The 17,928-nt window shown below is 38.3% G+C and overlaps 1 protein-coding gene across 1 annotated transcript in view; it reads left to right on the top strand.

Annotated features, from left to right (window-relative positions):
- Positions 1-17,928, top strand: part of SCG3 (secretogranin III) — a 40,256-nt gene that overhangs the window by 10,927 nt on the left and 11,401 nt on the right. Inside the window, exons 7-10 of the mRNA XM_007935169.2 lie at positions 1,424-1,601; positions 4,040-4,156; positions 4,838-4,921; positions 6,467-6,604. Coding sequence (XP_007933360.1) covers positions 1,424-1,601; positions 4,040-4,156; positions 4,838-4,921; positions 6,467-6,604 — 517 coding nt within the window. The remainder of the gene's footprint in view (positions 1-1,423; positions 1,602-4,039; positions 4,157-4,837; positions 4,922-6,466; positions 6,605-17,928) is intronic.

The raw sequence follows: 17,928 nt of genomic DNA, 5'->3' as shown, positions 1-17,928 counted from the left end.
GGTTCAAACCCACCAGCCACTCCTCAGAAGGAAGGTTGGGCAATCCTACTTCTGTAGTGGTACTACTTTGGAAACCCAAGGAGGGGTCGCTATGAGTCAGGGCTGACTCGATGGCACACAACAACATATACATATATGTTAAACTGAAATGGACATAACTGTTTTCATGAGCTTTCACTCCCATTATATCCTCCTTATCACCAATTTTTAAAACGTCCACGTTTTGACTGGTTCACTCATGTTTTCTAAATGCATCAATTATTCTTTCAACAAGCATTTATTGAGTACTAATTATGTACCAACTGAAACAAGAGCTTATTTTAAAAGATACGAACCCTGCTCTCATGCAGCTATGATCTAGTGGAAGAGGTAGATAGTCTTCAAATAGTCATACTATTTTAATTGCAACTGCATTCAATTCTTTGAGGAAAGATGTGTGGCTTTATGATACCTCATAAAAAAGGAATTTGTCCTGGACTTAGGCTCAAAGAAGTGACTTGAGCTGAGAATTGAAGGCTGAATTAGGAACATTAGCGGAAGCATGTAGAGAAAGATGTGTGACGTACCCAAGCAATTGAAACAAGGACAGTGTGACTGGTACACAGAGAGGGTTATAAAGGATAAGCTTGGAGAGGTAGACACAAGCCAGATCATGTAGGGCCTTGTGAGGCATGTGTATGGATTCTGATCTTCATCATAAGTGATGGGAAAACACTGAACGAGTTTAAGCAAAGTTGCTACATGATCAGATTTTTTGTATCTAAGGCTACAATGGGGAGAATGCAATGTGGGGAATGGATTAGAGGTGGATAGCATACTAGTTAGAAGGTGAGAGATGAAGGCAGCTTTGACTAGTATGGAATAGAGGAGAATGGGAGAAATGTTCAAATTTGTGATAAAATTTGAAAGTAGGCCAACTGAGCTACTGATGGGTTGGATGGTAGTGGGAGAGAAGATGAGGCAAGAAAGGCTGTTAGATTTCTGCCTAGTGTGTTAGACATTCTGGTAGGCTCTCCTATACCTTGGCATTATCATCCCTCTTGGTAGATTTGGTGAATTCAAAGCTCTCCTTCTTGGTGAAAGGCAGTTTTATGAGGAGAGACACATGATAACTCGTGGAGGGACCTTGACTGGTGTAGAAAACTGGAAATTCCTTGTCTAGTCTCACCTGAGAAAGAGCTAGGGTCTACCAAGGATTTTCCTGGAGGTAGAGTGCCTGTCCCTAAGTTCCTGCCTATACACCTTTCCATGTAATTAGATACCCACATGCCTAGAAGTAGTTTTGAACCTGCAAGAACTTGCAAAGGAGGAGACATTCTTGCACTTCACATTCAAGGTCACTATGAAGAAAGAATCAAGCTGGAGTCTCATGAGTTCTAACAAATTATTATTTTTTTTATTGATTTTTTTTTTCCCACTGGAGATTCCAGTGGCAACAATTCAAGATGGTTTTACTAATGGAGAAAATGATGAAACAGTATCTAACACCTTAACCTTGACAAATGGCTTGGAAAGGAGAACTAAAACCTATAGTGAAGACAACTTTGAGGAACTCCAGTATTTCCCAAACTTCTATGCGTTACTGAAAAGTATCGATTCAGGTAATCACTGTGTTTCTGACCAAGTGGAACAGAAACAGCTATTCCAGGAATTGTGTGGGTGTGGGTTTTTTTTTTTTTGTTTTGTTTTTCTGTTTTCAAATTCTAAATGCAATCTTCAGTAACATACACTGTGAGCTCAGGAAAATAGTTGGCATCAGGTTTTTTCAAGAAATATTCTAGTCATGGAAATATTTAGGAAAGGGTAATCAGGAAAGGTGGGGTTTCTAGATAATTTAATGTTCTTGTTAACAGATGTTTAGTTTATTTGTTCAACAAACAGTTATTGAACATGTGCTGTGTACAAGTTACTGGAGTGAACCTTGTTCAGATAACTAAATCAGACAGTGTCCCTTCCTTTACCCGGTTCAACCCCAACTCTTATTGCAAATTTTTTTTTAAAAAAATTCTTTATTCATTTTCCTTCCTTAATGGAATCTTCCTTCCTTAATGGAATCAGTATGTGGAACATAACATCCTTTTTCAGGTGATTCAGAATGTTGCTTTGTAGACATTTTCAGCTTCAGCCTTCAAATGAGTTAAAGTGGAGGACATTGATCTAAAGGAGGTCAGGAGCCCAAAATATACTTGGAAAATGATATGATTTTTAAAAATAAAATCCTTAATGTGTCTTGCTCTTTTTTCTTACATGTGCACTGAAGATTTCAGTTCACGTTTATTTTTGGCTGATCTGTGAGGAGGATAATAGTGGGCAAAGTTTCTTTTACTGTTATTGTCCAGACAAATCCCTGCACTGTCTTAATGGCTTTTCCTTTTCCTGTTCAGAGATTTGGCCCCAATTGAACATTTGTATAAATGTTACTGTAATTGTTAAATATTTGGCCATAAAGTAACCTTAGAGCGAGCTTTCATTTCTGAAGAACATTCATTGTCCTTCAATTCCAGACATTGGCCAGATGGTACCAGTCCCTCTGCTGGTGTCTGCAGGGTTTGTACACCTTAAGGCTCCATTCTGAGCCACCTTGCCCCATTGGTTGGCAGGTGCCCAGCTCAGAATCTTTGTCATCCTGTGAGTCACTTCTTGTCTGTGAAGGGCACTGGCATGATACCAAGTACTGATACAGATGTGACCTTGGGCAAATAATGTCATGGCTGAAGTTATTATTTGTCACCCTTTTCTAACTTCTCTTGGCTCACCTCTTCTCTTACCTTCCCTCCCTTCCAATATTGAGGGTTTATATATATCTATATATATATACATATAAATTCCACTGTAGTTTATGCTCTTTATTTTATTTTTATCTTCCCATTTTGTCCATGCCATTCCTTATTGCATTTATTTTTATAGAATTTTAATTTAAATACTTATACCAAGGTCTTTGACAATACTCATTCTATTCAAGGGTCGTGAGAAAGATTTGAACCAGCTGAGAAATAATAAACCAAGTAGAAACTTAAAATATCATCTCTATTACTGGTAAAATGCTCTGTTATAGCCTAGTGTTTGAGCCAAAAAAGGGCTTACTCACTCCCTATTCCTCAGTCTAGATCTTGGAATAGCCAATCCCAGGGAAAATTGGAGTCTGTAGATCAGGAAATTTCCCCAGGTCCCTGCCTTCTACTATTCCAGGGGATCAGGAAGAAGAGAGATTCCAAACCTTTATCAGCTGAGAAATACAGATTAATAGCTATCGCCCCCCAACCACATCTGTGGGGATGATGAAAAGTGGAGAAAATCCCTCTTCATGAGCACTGAGTCAACTATGAAGGGTTTGCAAGAAACTGTTAACAGTGGTTACCTATAGGGAGTAGGAGTTGAGGGTAAGAGTACGGAAGAAAAGTTTAGTTTTCACTTTTATTTACTTCTGTACTATTGGAATATTTTTTCTATATGCATATATCCTTTTTTATAAAATAGAGTTTAAACAGCAATATGTGGTATTGTTAAAAAAATTAATTTTACATTTAAAAAATAAAAACAAACATGTTCTGATTTTCAAATATTAAGCTTAATTAATGAATATATATCCCATGTAGCTATTTACTTCTCTATTCTTCAGGTCTGTCCTGAGCATATCATTAGTTTCAAAAGATACCACTGGGCACTTTGTTCTTGCCCTCAAAGACTTAACAGCCTGAGTAGAGGAAAATTACTGGGCCCTCAGTCTTCTCTTTTGAGTTCATATTATTTTGGGTTGAAAAGCTGTCTCTTTACCATCTATTCTACTAATAAAATCTTTTAAATTAATTAAACCTGTTGAAAAAATTGCTCATTTTTTGGGAGGGGAAATCTTGGTATACCAGACATTGTATTTCATTCCCTATCAAATCTAAAACATTCTGTAATTTAAATATATGTGGTTTTAGTTATAAATGTTGTGAGAAATATTTCAGTAAGATACTGCACTTCATAAATTGACATTGAAAAATGAAACTACATTGCATTAGTTTTTATATAATAATTTTATTTTTTTATATAGAAAAGGAGGCAAAAGAAAAAGAAACACTGATTACTATCATGAAAACATTGATTGACTTTGTGAAGATGATGGTAAAATATGGCACCATATCTCCAGAGGAAGGTGTTGCCTATCTTGGTGAGAGTTCTGTTTTGTTTTCACTGTAGTTTTCATTGTTCAAAGTGAATTAGAAATTTGGTAATAATTATCTCACTAATTTGATAATTTATGCAAAAATAGCCTGCGTTTTCTGGGTAACCAGAATTGCCTAGCTGGATAGCACTGATCTCATATCCTCACAGTACAGCAATCCTAGCATAAAGATCCTCTTTCTCCCAGTGGTTCTATCGCTGAGTATCATTGATTTGCCTTGAGTCATATGCTTAGCCTTGAACCAATCACTATATAGAAGACTCTGATTAACTAGGTCTATGTTATGTGGCCACCAAGAGGGTCAAGTGTGCTGAGAATAGGAAGGACTGGGTACACCAAAGGATAATCAAGGTGTGGTTACAAAAAGATGTTGAGGAAGTCAAAACCACAGATGTTCACCAAAGGTGCCATCCCTGGAATTGTTCCAGCATTGGCGAGGGACTTCTGCAGTGAACTGAGTAGGAGACTGAACCTGAGGATCTCAAATTGTGTGACTTTCCAGAGTCTATGATTCACAGAAATAAAATCAAGGTCAAGGCATCTGACTAGCAATGTTAACATTATGGGGTTTCTATTGTGATATTTCTAGTAAGATTTATACATTTTTAGTAAATATTTTATATCACTTTCAGAAAAAAATTATATTTCTTTTTCTCCTCCCTCCAGAAAACTTGGATGAAATGATCGCTCTGCAGACCAAGAACAAGCTGGAAAAAAATGCTACTGACAATAAAAGCAAACTTTTACCAGGTGTGATTTATTTAACTATTTTTGCTAGCTTTTAGAACAGTAATTGTTTTGAGTGGTAAAAATGAACTTCAATAAACAACTGATGAAAAATGACAGGTTTAACAAAGTCTTGACATCTGAGATCCAACTATAGGATTAAGTAGATATAAATTAAATATACTTGGCTGTTTCGTGGCCAATGTACAAAAATGCACTGAACAGAAATCTGACCCCAAGAAGCATTGTACAGTAGTAATACAGGTCTTTACTGAAAATTTCTCGAGGAAGTGGCTTGTGGGAAAGGAAGAGACAATATCATAAAACTGAGCACTCCTTCCTAAATTTCTCATTTAGGAAACTTTCTATTCCTCTAGATTACTACTTCTCCAGACTTCTGTCCCAGGTCATCTGTCTACTCCCTGCTCTCCTTCTCTGCCTTCTTGCTCTCCTGTTCAAAGTCTTCTCTTCTTTGTGGTGGCTCTCCTTACGTAGCACAAGTTCTTGTGGTCACCATCTCCATTCATCAGCCCGTTCAGCACAGCAAACACCAAGTTGCTAAGCAGTGCAAAGGAGCCCCCTTTTGAAAGAGGAGGGTGAAGCAAAAAGAGGAAACATTGTCAATCCTAATGTTAGTATTTTGTGCCTATCCAGAAATAATCTACATCCACTTGATGGCATAAGATGCAGCCATTAAAAATGATGTTTGCAAGGAGTTTTTAATAACCTGGAAAAATCTTTCTATATTGATATTAATGACAAAAGCTAGGAACAAAATTATACCACAGCTATAAAAATAAGTACATATAAAAAAAGGAAAAGAAATGTACCACAGTATGTAATAAAAATTCTTATTGGGAAGAAAGTTTATTGTTAAATTACTGTTGTTGTTGTTGTTGTTATGTGCTGTTGAGTCGGACCCAACTCATAGCGTCCCCTCCTTGGGTTTCTGAGGCGGTATCACTACGGAAGTAGATTGCCCAACCTTCCTTCTGAGGAATGGCTCGTGGGTTTGAACCACCAGCCTTCTGGTTAGCAGTCAAGTGCCTTAGGCACTTCCTGTTTCATTCACTATAAGGATGCGTGGTAATTGTCATGAACTGGCTACTTCCTTCAAGGTTTATAATTTTTTAATTAAATGTAAGATTTTCTAAAAGGAAATATAGTTATTTTTAAGTGAAAGATGAACAATATGGAATCAAGTACCCCAAATTTACTTTAGGGCCTGACATATCCACGTTAATGACCCACATTGATTAAATTAAGGAAAATAAACTCTAATGATCAGTGTGGCAAAATGGAAGGAACACTGAGTTTGGAAAGCTGGGGATTTGACTTGGCTCTTCTGCTAATGGTGTGGATTATCTTAGGCAAGTCTGTCCCCTAGCTGGGCCTCAGTTTCCTCATCTGTGAAATGGGGGGATTGGACAAGAGAATCACTAAAATCTCCTTCAGCTCAGAAAATTGTCAAACCTTAAACTATGCCTTTTAAATAAAGGTTATTTCTACACTAGAAATTAATTGATAGGAGATGTAGTTGTGTAACAACAGTGCATAATCTGATTACAGCACCATCTGAGAAGAGTCATGAAGAGACAGACAGTACCAAGGAAGAAGCTGCTAAGATGGAAAAGGAATATGGAACCTTAAAGGATTCCACAAAAGACGATAACTCCAAGCCAGGAGGAAAGATGGAAGAACAGGAAGGTATGAATTGCCAGCTTGAGGTTGGTAATGAAATTGAGGAAACAAAACCTTTCACCACACCTGGCAGCATAGTCCAAACAGCCACCCCACCAAATCAGAGAAATTAACATGATTTGTATAGAAAATTTAGCATCTGTACTGAGTGATACCTTTATTTCAATAGCAATCTTTTCAAATAATCATGAATCTCTTGGAATGGCAAATTTCATTTCATCTCTCGATGGTCTTTAGTGTCTAAAGGGCTTTTGCACGTAAGAGGGAAAACTAACTACTATTTGTGTATTGTTTAATGTCCAGTTTATAATCTTATGACATTATTAATCAATTTTTTCCTTAAACACTCCTGTGAATAGTCACAAACTACTTATTCAACAAGGTCATCAAAATTTATAGATATAAAAAAATACATTTTCTTAATCATTTAAGCAGTGATTACACCTTGACAAACACTTTTAAGGACTTGATCAAATCACAAATCCAGTAAAACAAATTTTCCCTAAAAATCCAAATACCTTGTAAAGCAAAAAAGGTCCTCATAAACTAGCCCAGTAATTATAAAACTGATTAATATCCTTTCATCAAAACCAGTCACAAAGATACTGATACTATGGATTTTGCTTTGTCACTTATTTTGTCCTTAATCTTACACCTTCAGGGGATCCAATTTTTACTCTGCCCTAGTAGATCTACCAGAAATAAAATTTACACCTTTCTAAGATTTGTAGAAAGTTTATCAGACTTCCAAAGAAAAAGACCCAGTGAGATTGCATGTGCTATGTTTTTAACCTTTTGATTTCAAGTCAGAATGTGTAATCTAGCTGCATAGTCCAGTGGTTCAAGTCTGTTTTATTACAAAGTAGTACATCATGGAAAATATACATCTCTGTTTATCAGGTAGATTTTTTTTTTTTCACTGAAACTTGGTATCTTTACCAGAAGTTGTGAACAGATAGTTTGCACCTACCTTATTTATTTATTTATGTATGTCATTATGATATATTGACCTCTTGGGTATAATTAGAGCCTTACTTATATCTTATCAGTGTCTCATCAGTAGGATCATCTAGAAGTTTTATTCCCTGGGAGCTGAAGAAGTGGGTCAGTGCATTTAGTAATGCCTAAGACATTTGACTGTTAACCAGAAGGCTGGTGGTTCAAACCCACCTACTCCTTGGAAGGAAGATTGGGCAATATATTTCCATAGTGATACTGCCTTGGAAACCCGAAGAGGGATTGCTAAGAGTTGGATCTGACTCAACAGCAGTGAATTTTGTTTTGGATATTTTGTAGGGGGAGCAGGAGTGTGGGGAGGATTTGGATAATTTATCATCTGAAAACAAACCACTGGTCTTCTTTGCGTTGGTTATTATGTATAACCAGCAGCAGCAATTAACTGATGGACTTTGCTTATTTTTTTGCTCTGATATTATATGAGACCACAAGGGCCAATCAGGCCTTTTCGTTCATGGTATAGCTCTTAATTTTGGTGCCGCTATTTGGCTTATTGACAGATTTCTTTACCCAACCTCTCTTACTTATATAGGTACAAACAGATTTGAATTCATACATGATAATAGATCCATGGGAGCTCTGGTAGCATAGTGGCTAAGGCACTTGACTGCTAACCAGAAGGCTGGAGGTTCAAACCCACCAGCCACTCCTCGGAAGGAAGGTTGGGCAATCCTACTTCCGTAGTGATACTGCCTCGGAAACCCAAGGAGGGGTCGCTGTGAGTCGGGGCCTACTCGACGGCAAATAACAACAACAACAACAATAGATCCATGCTTAACAATGTCTATATGTGAAGTAGAGAGAAATAAACTGTCTATGAATTAAATACCTCATAGTTTAATGAAATCAATAAAAATTACAAACTATTTCCTTTTTATATTAATAATACGCTTTTGAATATTTCACATGAACTTTTCCTCTTGTGTTAAGTTGTTCCAGGTGACTATTATTATGGTTGCTGTTGTTTTCTGGTTAAATTATCACAGCCTGGGCAGTGGACACTTTCCTAAGTTGCTCCTTTGTCCTTTTAGCACAGCCCCCAGTGAATTTTAAGGCATCTTTACTCTGTGCCAACAACACAATATTCTAGATCCACCCTGAATTTTCCTGTGCTAAGACTTGAAATTAATCCCCCTTCAAGGAGGTCTGGTTCCTTTGGATGTTGTTGTTGTTAGTTGCCGTTGAGTCTTCTCTGACTCATAGCAACCCTATGGACAGCAGAACGAAACACTGCTTGGTCCTGTGCTGGCTCCATGATCACTGCTATATCTGAGCCCATCATTGTAGTCAATCCATCTTGTTGAGGGCCTTCCCCTCTTTCGTTGACCTTCCACTTTACCAAGCATGACATCCTTCTCCAGGGAATGGTCCCTGGAAACCTGACCATGACCAAAGTAGGTGAGACAAAGTCTGACCATTCTTGCTTCCAAGGGGCATTCCAGCTGCACTTCATCCAGGACAGATTTGTTAGTTCTTTTAGCAGTTTTAGTTATTATTTTCAGCATTATTCGCCAGCACCACAACTTAAAAGCATCGACTCTTCTTTGGTCTCCTTTATTCATTGTACAGCTTTCACATGCGTGTGAGACAATTGAAAATATCATGGCTTTTGTCAGGTGCACCTAATTCCTCAAGGAGACATCTTTGCTCTTCAGCACTTGAAGGAGGTCTTCTGCAGACAATTTGCCCAGTGCTGATATTGTGACTGCTGCTTCCATTGGCATTGATTGTAGAACCAAGTATTATGAAGTCTTTGACAACTTCAGTCTTTTCTCCATTTATTATGATGCTGCTTACTGGTCCAGTTGTGAGGATTTTTGTTTCCTTTATATTGAGGTGTAATCCATACTGCAGACTGTATTCTTCAGTCTTCATCAGTAAGTATTTCAAGTCATCCTCACTTTCAGCAAGCAAAGTTATGTCGTAAGTGTATCGCAGGTTGTTAATGATTCTTCCTCCAATCCTGATGCCATGTTGTTCTTCATATAGTTCAGCTTCTCAGATTATTTGCTCAGCATAGATATTGAATAAGTATAGTGAAAGTATACAACCTTGACGCATTTGCTTCTTGATCTTAAACCACGCAGTGTCCCGTTTTTCTGTTTGAACAACAGCCTCCTGGTCTATGTACAGGTTCCTCATGAGTACAATTAAGTGTTCTGGAATTCCCATTCTTCTCAATGTTATCTACAATTTGTTATGATCCACATAATTTAATGCTTTTGCATAGTCAATAAAACACAAATAAACAACTTTCTGCTATTCTTTGCTTTGAGTCAAGATCCATCTGACATCAGCAGTGATATCCCTTGTTCCACGCCCTCTTCTGAATCCAGCTTGCATTTCTGGAAGTTTTCTATCAATATACTGCTACAACCATTTTTGAATTATCTTCAGTAAGATTTTACTTGTGTATGATATTAATGATATTGTTCAATAATTTTCCACATTCTTTGGGATCACCTTTCTTTGGAATGGGTACAAATATGGATCTCTTCCAATCAGTTGGCCAGGTAGCTATCTTTAAAATCTCTTGGCAGTGCCTCCAGTGTGGCATCCATTTGTTGAAACGTCTCAGTGGGTATTCCATCAATTCCTAGAGCCTTGTTTTTTGCCACTTCCTTCAGTGCAGCTTTGACTTCTTCCTTCAATGCCATTGGTTCTTGATCATATGCCACCTCCTGAAATTGATAAACTTCAACTGATTCTTTTGGGTACAGTGACTCTGTGTATTCTTTCCATCTTCTTTTGAAGTTTCCTGCATCATTCATTATATTACCCATAGAATCTTTCAATATTGCAACTTGAGGCTTAAATTTTTTCTTCAATTCTTTCAGCTTGAGAAATGCCAAGGGTATTATTCCCTTTTTGTTTTCTGTGTCTGCACATTTCATTATAATAATTGACGTTGTCCTCTCGAGCTACTCTTTGAAATCTTCTGTTCAGCTCTTTTATCATTTCTTCTGTTTGTTTTAGCCACTTTTCGTTCAAGACCAAGTTTCAGAGTCTCTTCTGACATCCATTCTGGTCTTTTCTTCCTTTCCTTTCTTTTTAATGACCTTTTGCTTTCTTCATGGATGATGTTCTTGATAGCATCCCACAATTCTGGTTTTCGGTCATTGGTGTTCAAAGCATCAAATCTGTTCTTTAAATGGTCTCTAAATTCAGTAGGGATATAATCGAGGTAATATTTTGGCTCCTGTGGACTTATTTTAATTGTCTTCAGCTTCAGCTTGAATTTGCATATGAGCAGTTGATGGTTGGTTCCACAATCATCTACTGGCCTTCTTTTGGCTGAAGATACTGAGCTTCTTCATTGCCTCTTGCCACAGATGTTGTCAGTCTGATTCCTGTGTACTCCATCTGTGAAGTCCACATGTATAGCCACTGTTTGTGTTGTTGAAAAAAGGTATTTGCAATGAATAAGTCATTGGTCTTGCAAAATTCTGTCATGTGATCTCCAGCATAATTTCTATCACCAAGGCCAAATTTTCTAACTACCAGTGATTCTTCTTTGTTTTCAACTTTTGTATTCCAATCACCAGTGATAATCAGCACATCTTAATTGCATATTCAGTCAATTTTACACTGTAGGAGTTGGTAAAAATCTTCAATTTCCTCATCTTTGGCTTTGATTAAATGTATAAATTTGAATAATAGTAGTATTAACTGGCCTTCCTTGTTGGCATGTGGATATTATACTATCACTGACAGCATTGTACTTCAGGATAGATCCTGAAACATTATTTCTTGAAACACTGTCCTTCTGTTCTCCCATGATTGATCTCTCCAAGGAGTGTATCTACCTGATGTAAATGTTCCACCCATATCAGTCTTTTATTTGGCTGGAAGCTACAGGAGTGAATTCAATTCCAGACCTGAAGGGCAGCTAGGGGCCATAGTCTCAGGGGTTTCACCAGGATCTATCAAATCAGCAAACCTGGTCTTTTTTTTTTTTGTTGTTGTTGCTCCACATTGTTCTCCCATTCTATCCAGGATCTCTGAAACAGATCCCCCTCTGAGTGGTTGACAGTAGTAGCCAGGCATCATCTAGTTTTTCTGGTCTCACAGTCATATAGGCTGAGTAGCACATGGTCTTCCAGTCACTTGGTAGGGAATGAATGCCACACCATTCCTCTTCAATTTGTCATTCCAAGCATAGTAGATCATATGGTTGTCTGATTCAAAATGGCCAAAACCAGTCCATTTCAGCTCACTAATGCTAGTATTCACCCTAGGGATTGGCCTCAGTCCCAAGACATTCACCTGCCAAATACAATGTTGCTGGTTCAAGCCCACCTGAGAAATGGGCCATCTCTTGGGAGCTCTGGTAGCATAGTGGCTAAGGCACTTGACTGCTAACCAGAAGGCTGGCAATTCAAACCCACCAGCTACTCCTCTGAAGGAAGATGGGGCAATCTACTTCTGTAGTGATACTGCCTTGGAAACCCAAGGAGGGATCGCTAGGAGTCGGGTCCAACTTGATGGCACATAACAACAACAACAACAATGCTAGTATATTAATTTTTATGCATTCCATTTAATTTTTGACAACTTCCAATTTTCCTAGATTCATACTTAGTACATCCCATCTTCTGATTATTAATGGATATTTGCAGCTGCTTCCGTTCATTTTGAATTGTGCCACACCAGCAAATGGAGGTCCTAAAAGCTCTACTTTATCCATATGATTAAGATCAGCTCTACTCTGATGAGGCAGCTCTTTCCCAGTCGTATCTGGACTGCCTTCCAACCTGAGGGGCTCGTCTGCTGGCACTGTATTGGACAGTGTTTCAGGGCTATTCATAAAGTAGTCCAATAATATATCAGACAGAGTTTCACTGCTATTCATAAGGTTTTCACTGGACGATTCTTTGAGAAGTCTATTGCCTGTTCCTTCTTCTGAGTCTGTCTCAGTCTGGAAGCTCCATTGAAACCTGTCCACCATGGGCAACCCTGCTGGCATTTGAAACACTGATGGCACAGCCTCCAGCCTCACAGCCACACGCAAGCTACCACATTACGACAAACTGACAGACAAGTTCATCTCCCTTAGCTTTTGGCCTGGGTGCTCTCCCTCTTACCTGTTCCGGCCATTGGGTGGCTGCCACTTCTTGCCTGGGGTCTCTCTCCCACTTCCCTGTTCTCTATCCTTTGGATAGAGAATAGTATTAGAGACCTGGATTATAAGGGTACAAATGAGTGGTAAAGGTGAAAAAATGTGCTATTTCTATTTCAGCTATTGGATTTATTTTCTTTTGAGACAAGCCTTAAAAACATTTTTTTTCCTTCAGATTAGAAGCTCATGTTGATTTTTTCCTATCTTGTAAAATTTTATAGTATTGTACCCTTCTTCTTTCTAACATGAATTTCATAGACCATCACAATTTTCTCCTATATGGACATAGCTGACATATCAACTGCTCAGGCTAACAAGCCCAAGGTTGAGCAATAAAATGGCAACAAATAAGTCATTGGTCTTGCAAAATTCTATCATGTGATCTCGAGCATCATTTCTATCACCAAGGACAATTTTTCTAACTACCAGTGGTTCTTCTTTGTTTTCAACCTTTGCATTCCAGTCACCAGTGATAATCAGCACATCTTCATTGTATATTCAGTCAATTTCAGACTGCAGGAGTTGGTAAAAATCTTCAATTTCCTCATCTTTGGCTTTCATTGTTAAGTGTATAAATTTGAATAATTTGCAATGTTACCAAACCACATGGCAGGCCATTAATTCAAGTCCGTTCTAAGTCTCAAGGTCAGTAGAGCATGGCAGGCTGCTGAACAATGACACAGCTACATGCAGGGTCCAAGGGTGCCATAAGTAGAGACTATCCCCAAGGCTTCTCCTTATATACAGGAAGCAGACCACATCCCAAAGGCAGCTACTCAGCTGCTTGTGGTAGATCCCACCATGGAGTTGATTGCCAGTCTCATCATGGGGAATAACTACCACCAGCTGCCCAGCCACTCAACCAGGCCCAGCCAAGTTGACATACAAATTTAACTACCACAGGAAGCAACCTGGGCATAATCATTGTATTACCCTAGAATGCAACAGCAGGCTAGAGTCAAGGTCCTTTGATTTGCTGAGTCTGCATATTCAGTGCTTAAGAGACCACTTTATATCATTGTGCAAATATCCCTAGGCATGGGTACTAACAGGTCTCTTTGCATGTTTAAGAGATGATTCTTGGCAGCCCACTATCGCCTATGTAAGATGTAAGTGTTTGGCGACCAATGATGTCAGATAGAAATGAGTAAAGGAGGAGAATGAAGCTCTATTCATTTAGTTTACTTTTTGTAATGACCCTTGTGAAACATCAGAAAGAGGGTAGAGATCTGGGGCTAAAATGAGTTCTCCCTACTCCACTTTTGGGAGATTTAATTTATTCATGTTTCTCCTGACCTCTATTACTCTGGGACAAGGACAATAGATTCTCATACAGTTTAGAAAGCAGTCTGAGTTCAAATGAAGGAGAAACATTTCTTTTTAAAAAATTTTTTATTGTGATTTGGGTGAAAGTTTACAGAGGAAATTCATCTTCCATACAGCAGTTCATACACATTTTATCTCATGACATTGATTGCAATTCCCCACAATGTAAGAGCTCTCTTCCCAGTTTCTCCCCATAGTTACCTCTCCCTGTGTCCTTCCCTCCAGTGCTGTCCAGCCCCCCAACCCGTCTCCCTGTGCAAATACACTGCCCTTCTGTTCTCCCATGATTGATCTCTCCAAGGAGTGTATCTACCTGATGTAAATAAATGTTCAGCCCATATGCTGGTCTTTTATTTGGCTGGAAGCTACAGGGGTGAGTTCAATTCTAGACCTGAAGGGCAGCTAGGGGTCATAGTCTCAGGGGATTCACCAAGATCTATCAGACCAGCAAACCTGGTCGTCGTCTTCTTTTTTTTTTTAGTGTTTTTGAGTTGTGTTCCGCATTGTTCTCCCATTCTATCCACGATCTCCGACACAGATGCCCCTCTGAGTGGTTGACAGTGGTAGCTGGGGACTATCTAGTTCTTCTGGTCTCATGGTCACATAGGCTGAGGAGTACATGGTCTACCAGTCCCTTGGATTAATTGTTTCCATGCATCTTTGGTTTTCTTCATTCTTCTTAAGGAGCAACACTTCTTTAAGAAAAACGTAATCTCCAAAGGGCACACTAAGACCCTTTGTATTCATAGTTGCTTTATGTACACTCTTTTCAAAGGCGGCTGTTTTGCTTCTCTTTTATAAAGCCCAGTAAGAAAACACCTATTGTGTCCAGGCAGAAAAATGAAAGTGCCTATGTGGGTGAGGGCAGGGTTGACTGGGTTTCCTGAGACATTTATTCAATAGTAAATACACATTCATTCTGATAGCATGCCTGGCACTGTGCTCAGGAAGTAGAAATACAAAAAGAGTATAAAAAGTAATACTTGCCTTTGAGGATGAAAACAGGCTTTGAAATGACCTGAAAATAGTTCTTAACCCATATGTAGGCAAGTCTAGGCCAGGCCACACATATGTGGCCTGTTAGCCAGCACATTCTCATTATTGATGAGCCAGGTGTATGTAGAACAAGCTCTGTTTGTAAGAGAACTTGGATGAGATTACAGAGTAGAGTCAAGATGAGGAAATGGGCCAGCTAAAACCACTTAAGGAAATAATTATAAGCAGGACACAGTGGCAGAACTATCTGTAGGGAATATATTGTGGTCTTGCAATGTGAAGTGATGGCCCCATACAACTACAGCAAGTGTTTATTAACCATGCCAAGCACTGTGCTGAGTCCTATGAAGACATCAATATAATACTATAAATATATAAAATATATTTTCTATTAAACATAAATGTAGTAATAATGCCTTGCATTTATATTCAAAAAAAAACCAAACTCACTACCATCAAGTCAGTGCAACTCATAGCAACCCTCCTTGGGTTTCCGAGGCAGTATCTCTACTGATGTAGATTGCCCAATCTTCCTTCCAAGGAGTGGCTGGTGGGTTTGAACTGCCAGCCTTCTGGTTAGCAGTCAAATGCTTTAGGCACTATGCCACCAGAACTCCCTGCATTTATATAATTCTTCTTAATAAAACAAGTTTAAATGTGTCTCACTTCAGATTTAATGTGAAAAAAAAATTAGCCATGATAAAAATGACACATTTCAAATATTGTTTAGGTGACTAAACTCTTGCTTTCTACAGAGACTCACATTAAGACTAATATTTTAAAATATTTATTTCTAAGTGGTGCAGTTTAAATAATTCAATAATAATTTCTAAATTTAGTGCTATGTCACTGAAATAGAAATTTCTAATTTCAACTATGTCTATAAAGTTATTTAATTTTTCAAGTTAATTGCTCCCTGGAAACCAAAGAATGAGTACTTTAAAACTTGTTCCATTACCTAAGTATGTCTTTTTTTGCCAATTGGATGTTTACTCATTTATTTCTGACCTGTGAGTCACTGAAACTCTTTTTTAAAAAAATCATCCAAGGGATGAGATAAGCATTATGATGCTCATAAACTCATTCCAGTGCTATCATTTATTAAGATTATGATTACACAATGGAATTAATTTGAAAAATGTGATTGCTAAGATAAGTTTCATATAAATATGCTGTGACACCACATCTTTTCAGAAGCCAGAGAAGTTAGCCAATGTAATTAATAATTGTTAATAAATTGACTAACTCATGTAGATGTTATTTTTTATGCAACGTAGAAATTAAAGGAGGAAACTTATGCCTCTATTCAAGTCCCAAGGCATTCTTCTAGAAATGCCATAAAATATCAAGTCTAATCTTCCTTGTGAGTCAACAAGTGGGTAGGTAACTAAGCACGTCAGACACTGCACATTAACACAGGTTTTTCAAGGACAGTTATGGACAATTTCTTCCCACATATAGAAACCGTGATTCTCCTTAGAATTTGACTCCTTAATTTACAAATGTAATTTACAAATTACAAGGCTCAGAAGATGCAACAATTTACCCAACGTGTCCTAACCAAAGCAAAGGGTAGCAGAATTGAGCCTTAAATCTATGTCCCCTGACTCCTAATCTAGTGCTCTTTACAGCATTTAATGCTGCATTTTATGAGTGTGAAAATGTTATCATTCCACAGAAATTCCCAGTGAATTGAATGGCTCTGTGGCCCATGTAGGAGCTCTGGTGGTGTAGTGGTTAAGGCATTTGGCTGTTAGCCTAAAGGTCAGTGGTTCAAACCCACCAGCCTCTCTGGAGAAGAAAGACAAGGCAGTCTGCTTTTATAAAGATTAACAGCCTTGGAAACCCAATGTGGGGTCGCTGTGAGTTGGAATTGACTCAATGGCAGTGAGTTTGGTTTGGTTTTTGGTGGCCTCTGTAGGCATTATTGGTATCAGTAATCAGTTGCTTTGCTTTGTGAAGTTAAAAACTAGCATCATGTAATCTTACATAATTTCAATCACAATGTCACATATATATGTGTGTGTATATATATATATATATATATATATATATACTCTTAGGAGCTCTGGTAGCACAGTGCTTGAGGTACTTTGACTGGTAACCAGAAGGCTGGCGATTCAAACCCATCAGCTTTTCCATGGAAAGAAGATGGGGCAATCTACTTCCATAAAGATTTACCACCTCGGAAACCCAACAGAGGTCGCTATGAGTTGGAATCGACTTGATGGCAGTGAGGTTTTTTCTTTTTTGGTTCTTAGAAGATATAATATTTTTAGTATATTTAGTGGTCAGTAAATTGACTCTATTGATTTTTACACTTTTTGAGGTCAAGACAGCACATCAGGGTCTGGAAAAATTCACATATAAATAAAAGGGCATTTCTCATGCAGCGCAGAAAAGTAGAGAAGCCAGAAAAGCAGGGCTGCATCCTGACTCTGGCTGGCCCTCTTGCTATTGGCTTTAGCATATGTTTTAAGACTTGTGCCATATTACCTCAGCCATGAGCTATATTTTTCCAAAGGAAGTTGAAATAGATTGGAAAAAAATAATAGCCCAGCTTTCCAAAGTGGCGTCTCTTGGGCTTTCAGTGCACACTGTGTAAATAAAGGATCTGCTTTTCAGCTCCTAAGAAGAGAAAATGTAAATAGGAACCAGCTGCTGTTCTCAGAGAGCAGAGGAGCACCTGACTTTATTCCTGTTGTTACCAGTGATTCAATAAATGTGTGGCGGTCCCAATACTTGTGGCGGTGGTCCTCAGACTTTACTGAGCACTGGAGTCTCCTCAAGATCATTAAAAATTATTGACGGAGTTCCCATCCTCCAGATGTTCTGATTCAATTGATGTGGGAGCAACCTGAACATTGGGATT

Source organism: Orycteropus afer, unplaced genomic scaffold (assembly GCF_000298275.1).
Source record: "Orycteropus afer afer isolate SDZICR_OR568_19922 unplaced genomic scaffold, OryAfe1.0 scaffold00026, whole genome shotgun sequence".
Lineage (NCBI taxonomy): Eukaryota > Metazoa > Chordata > Mammalia > Tubulidentata > Orycteropodidae > Orycteropus > Orycteropus afer.
This window is presented reverse-complemented; position numbering and strand designations above follow the sequence as displayed.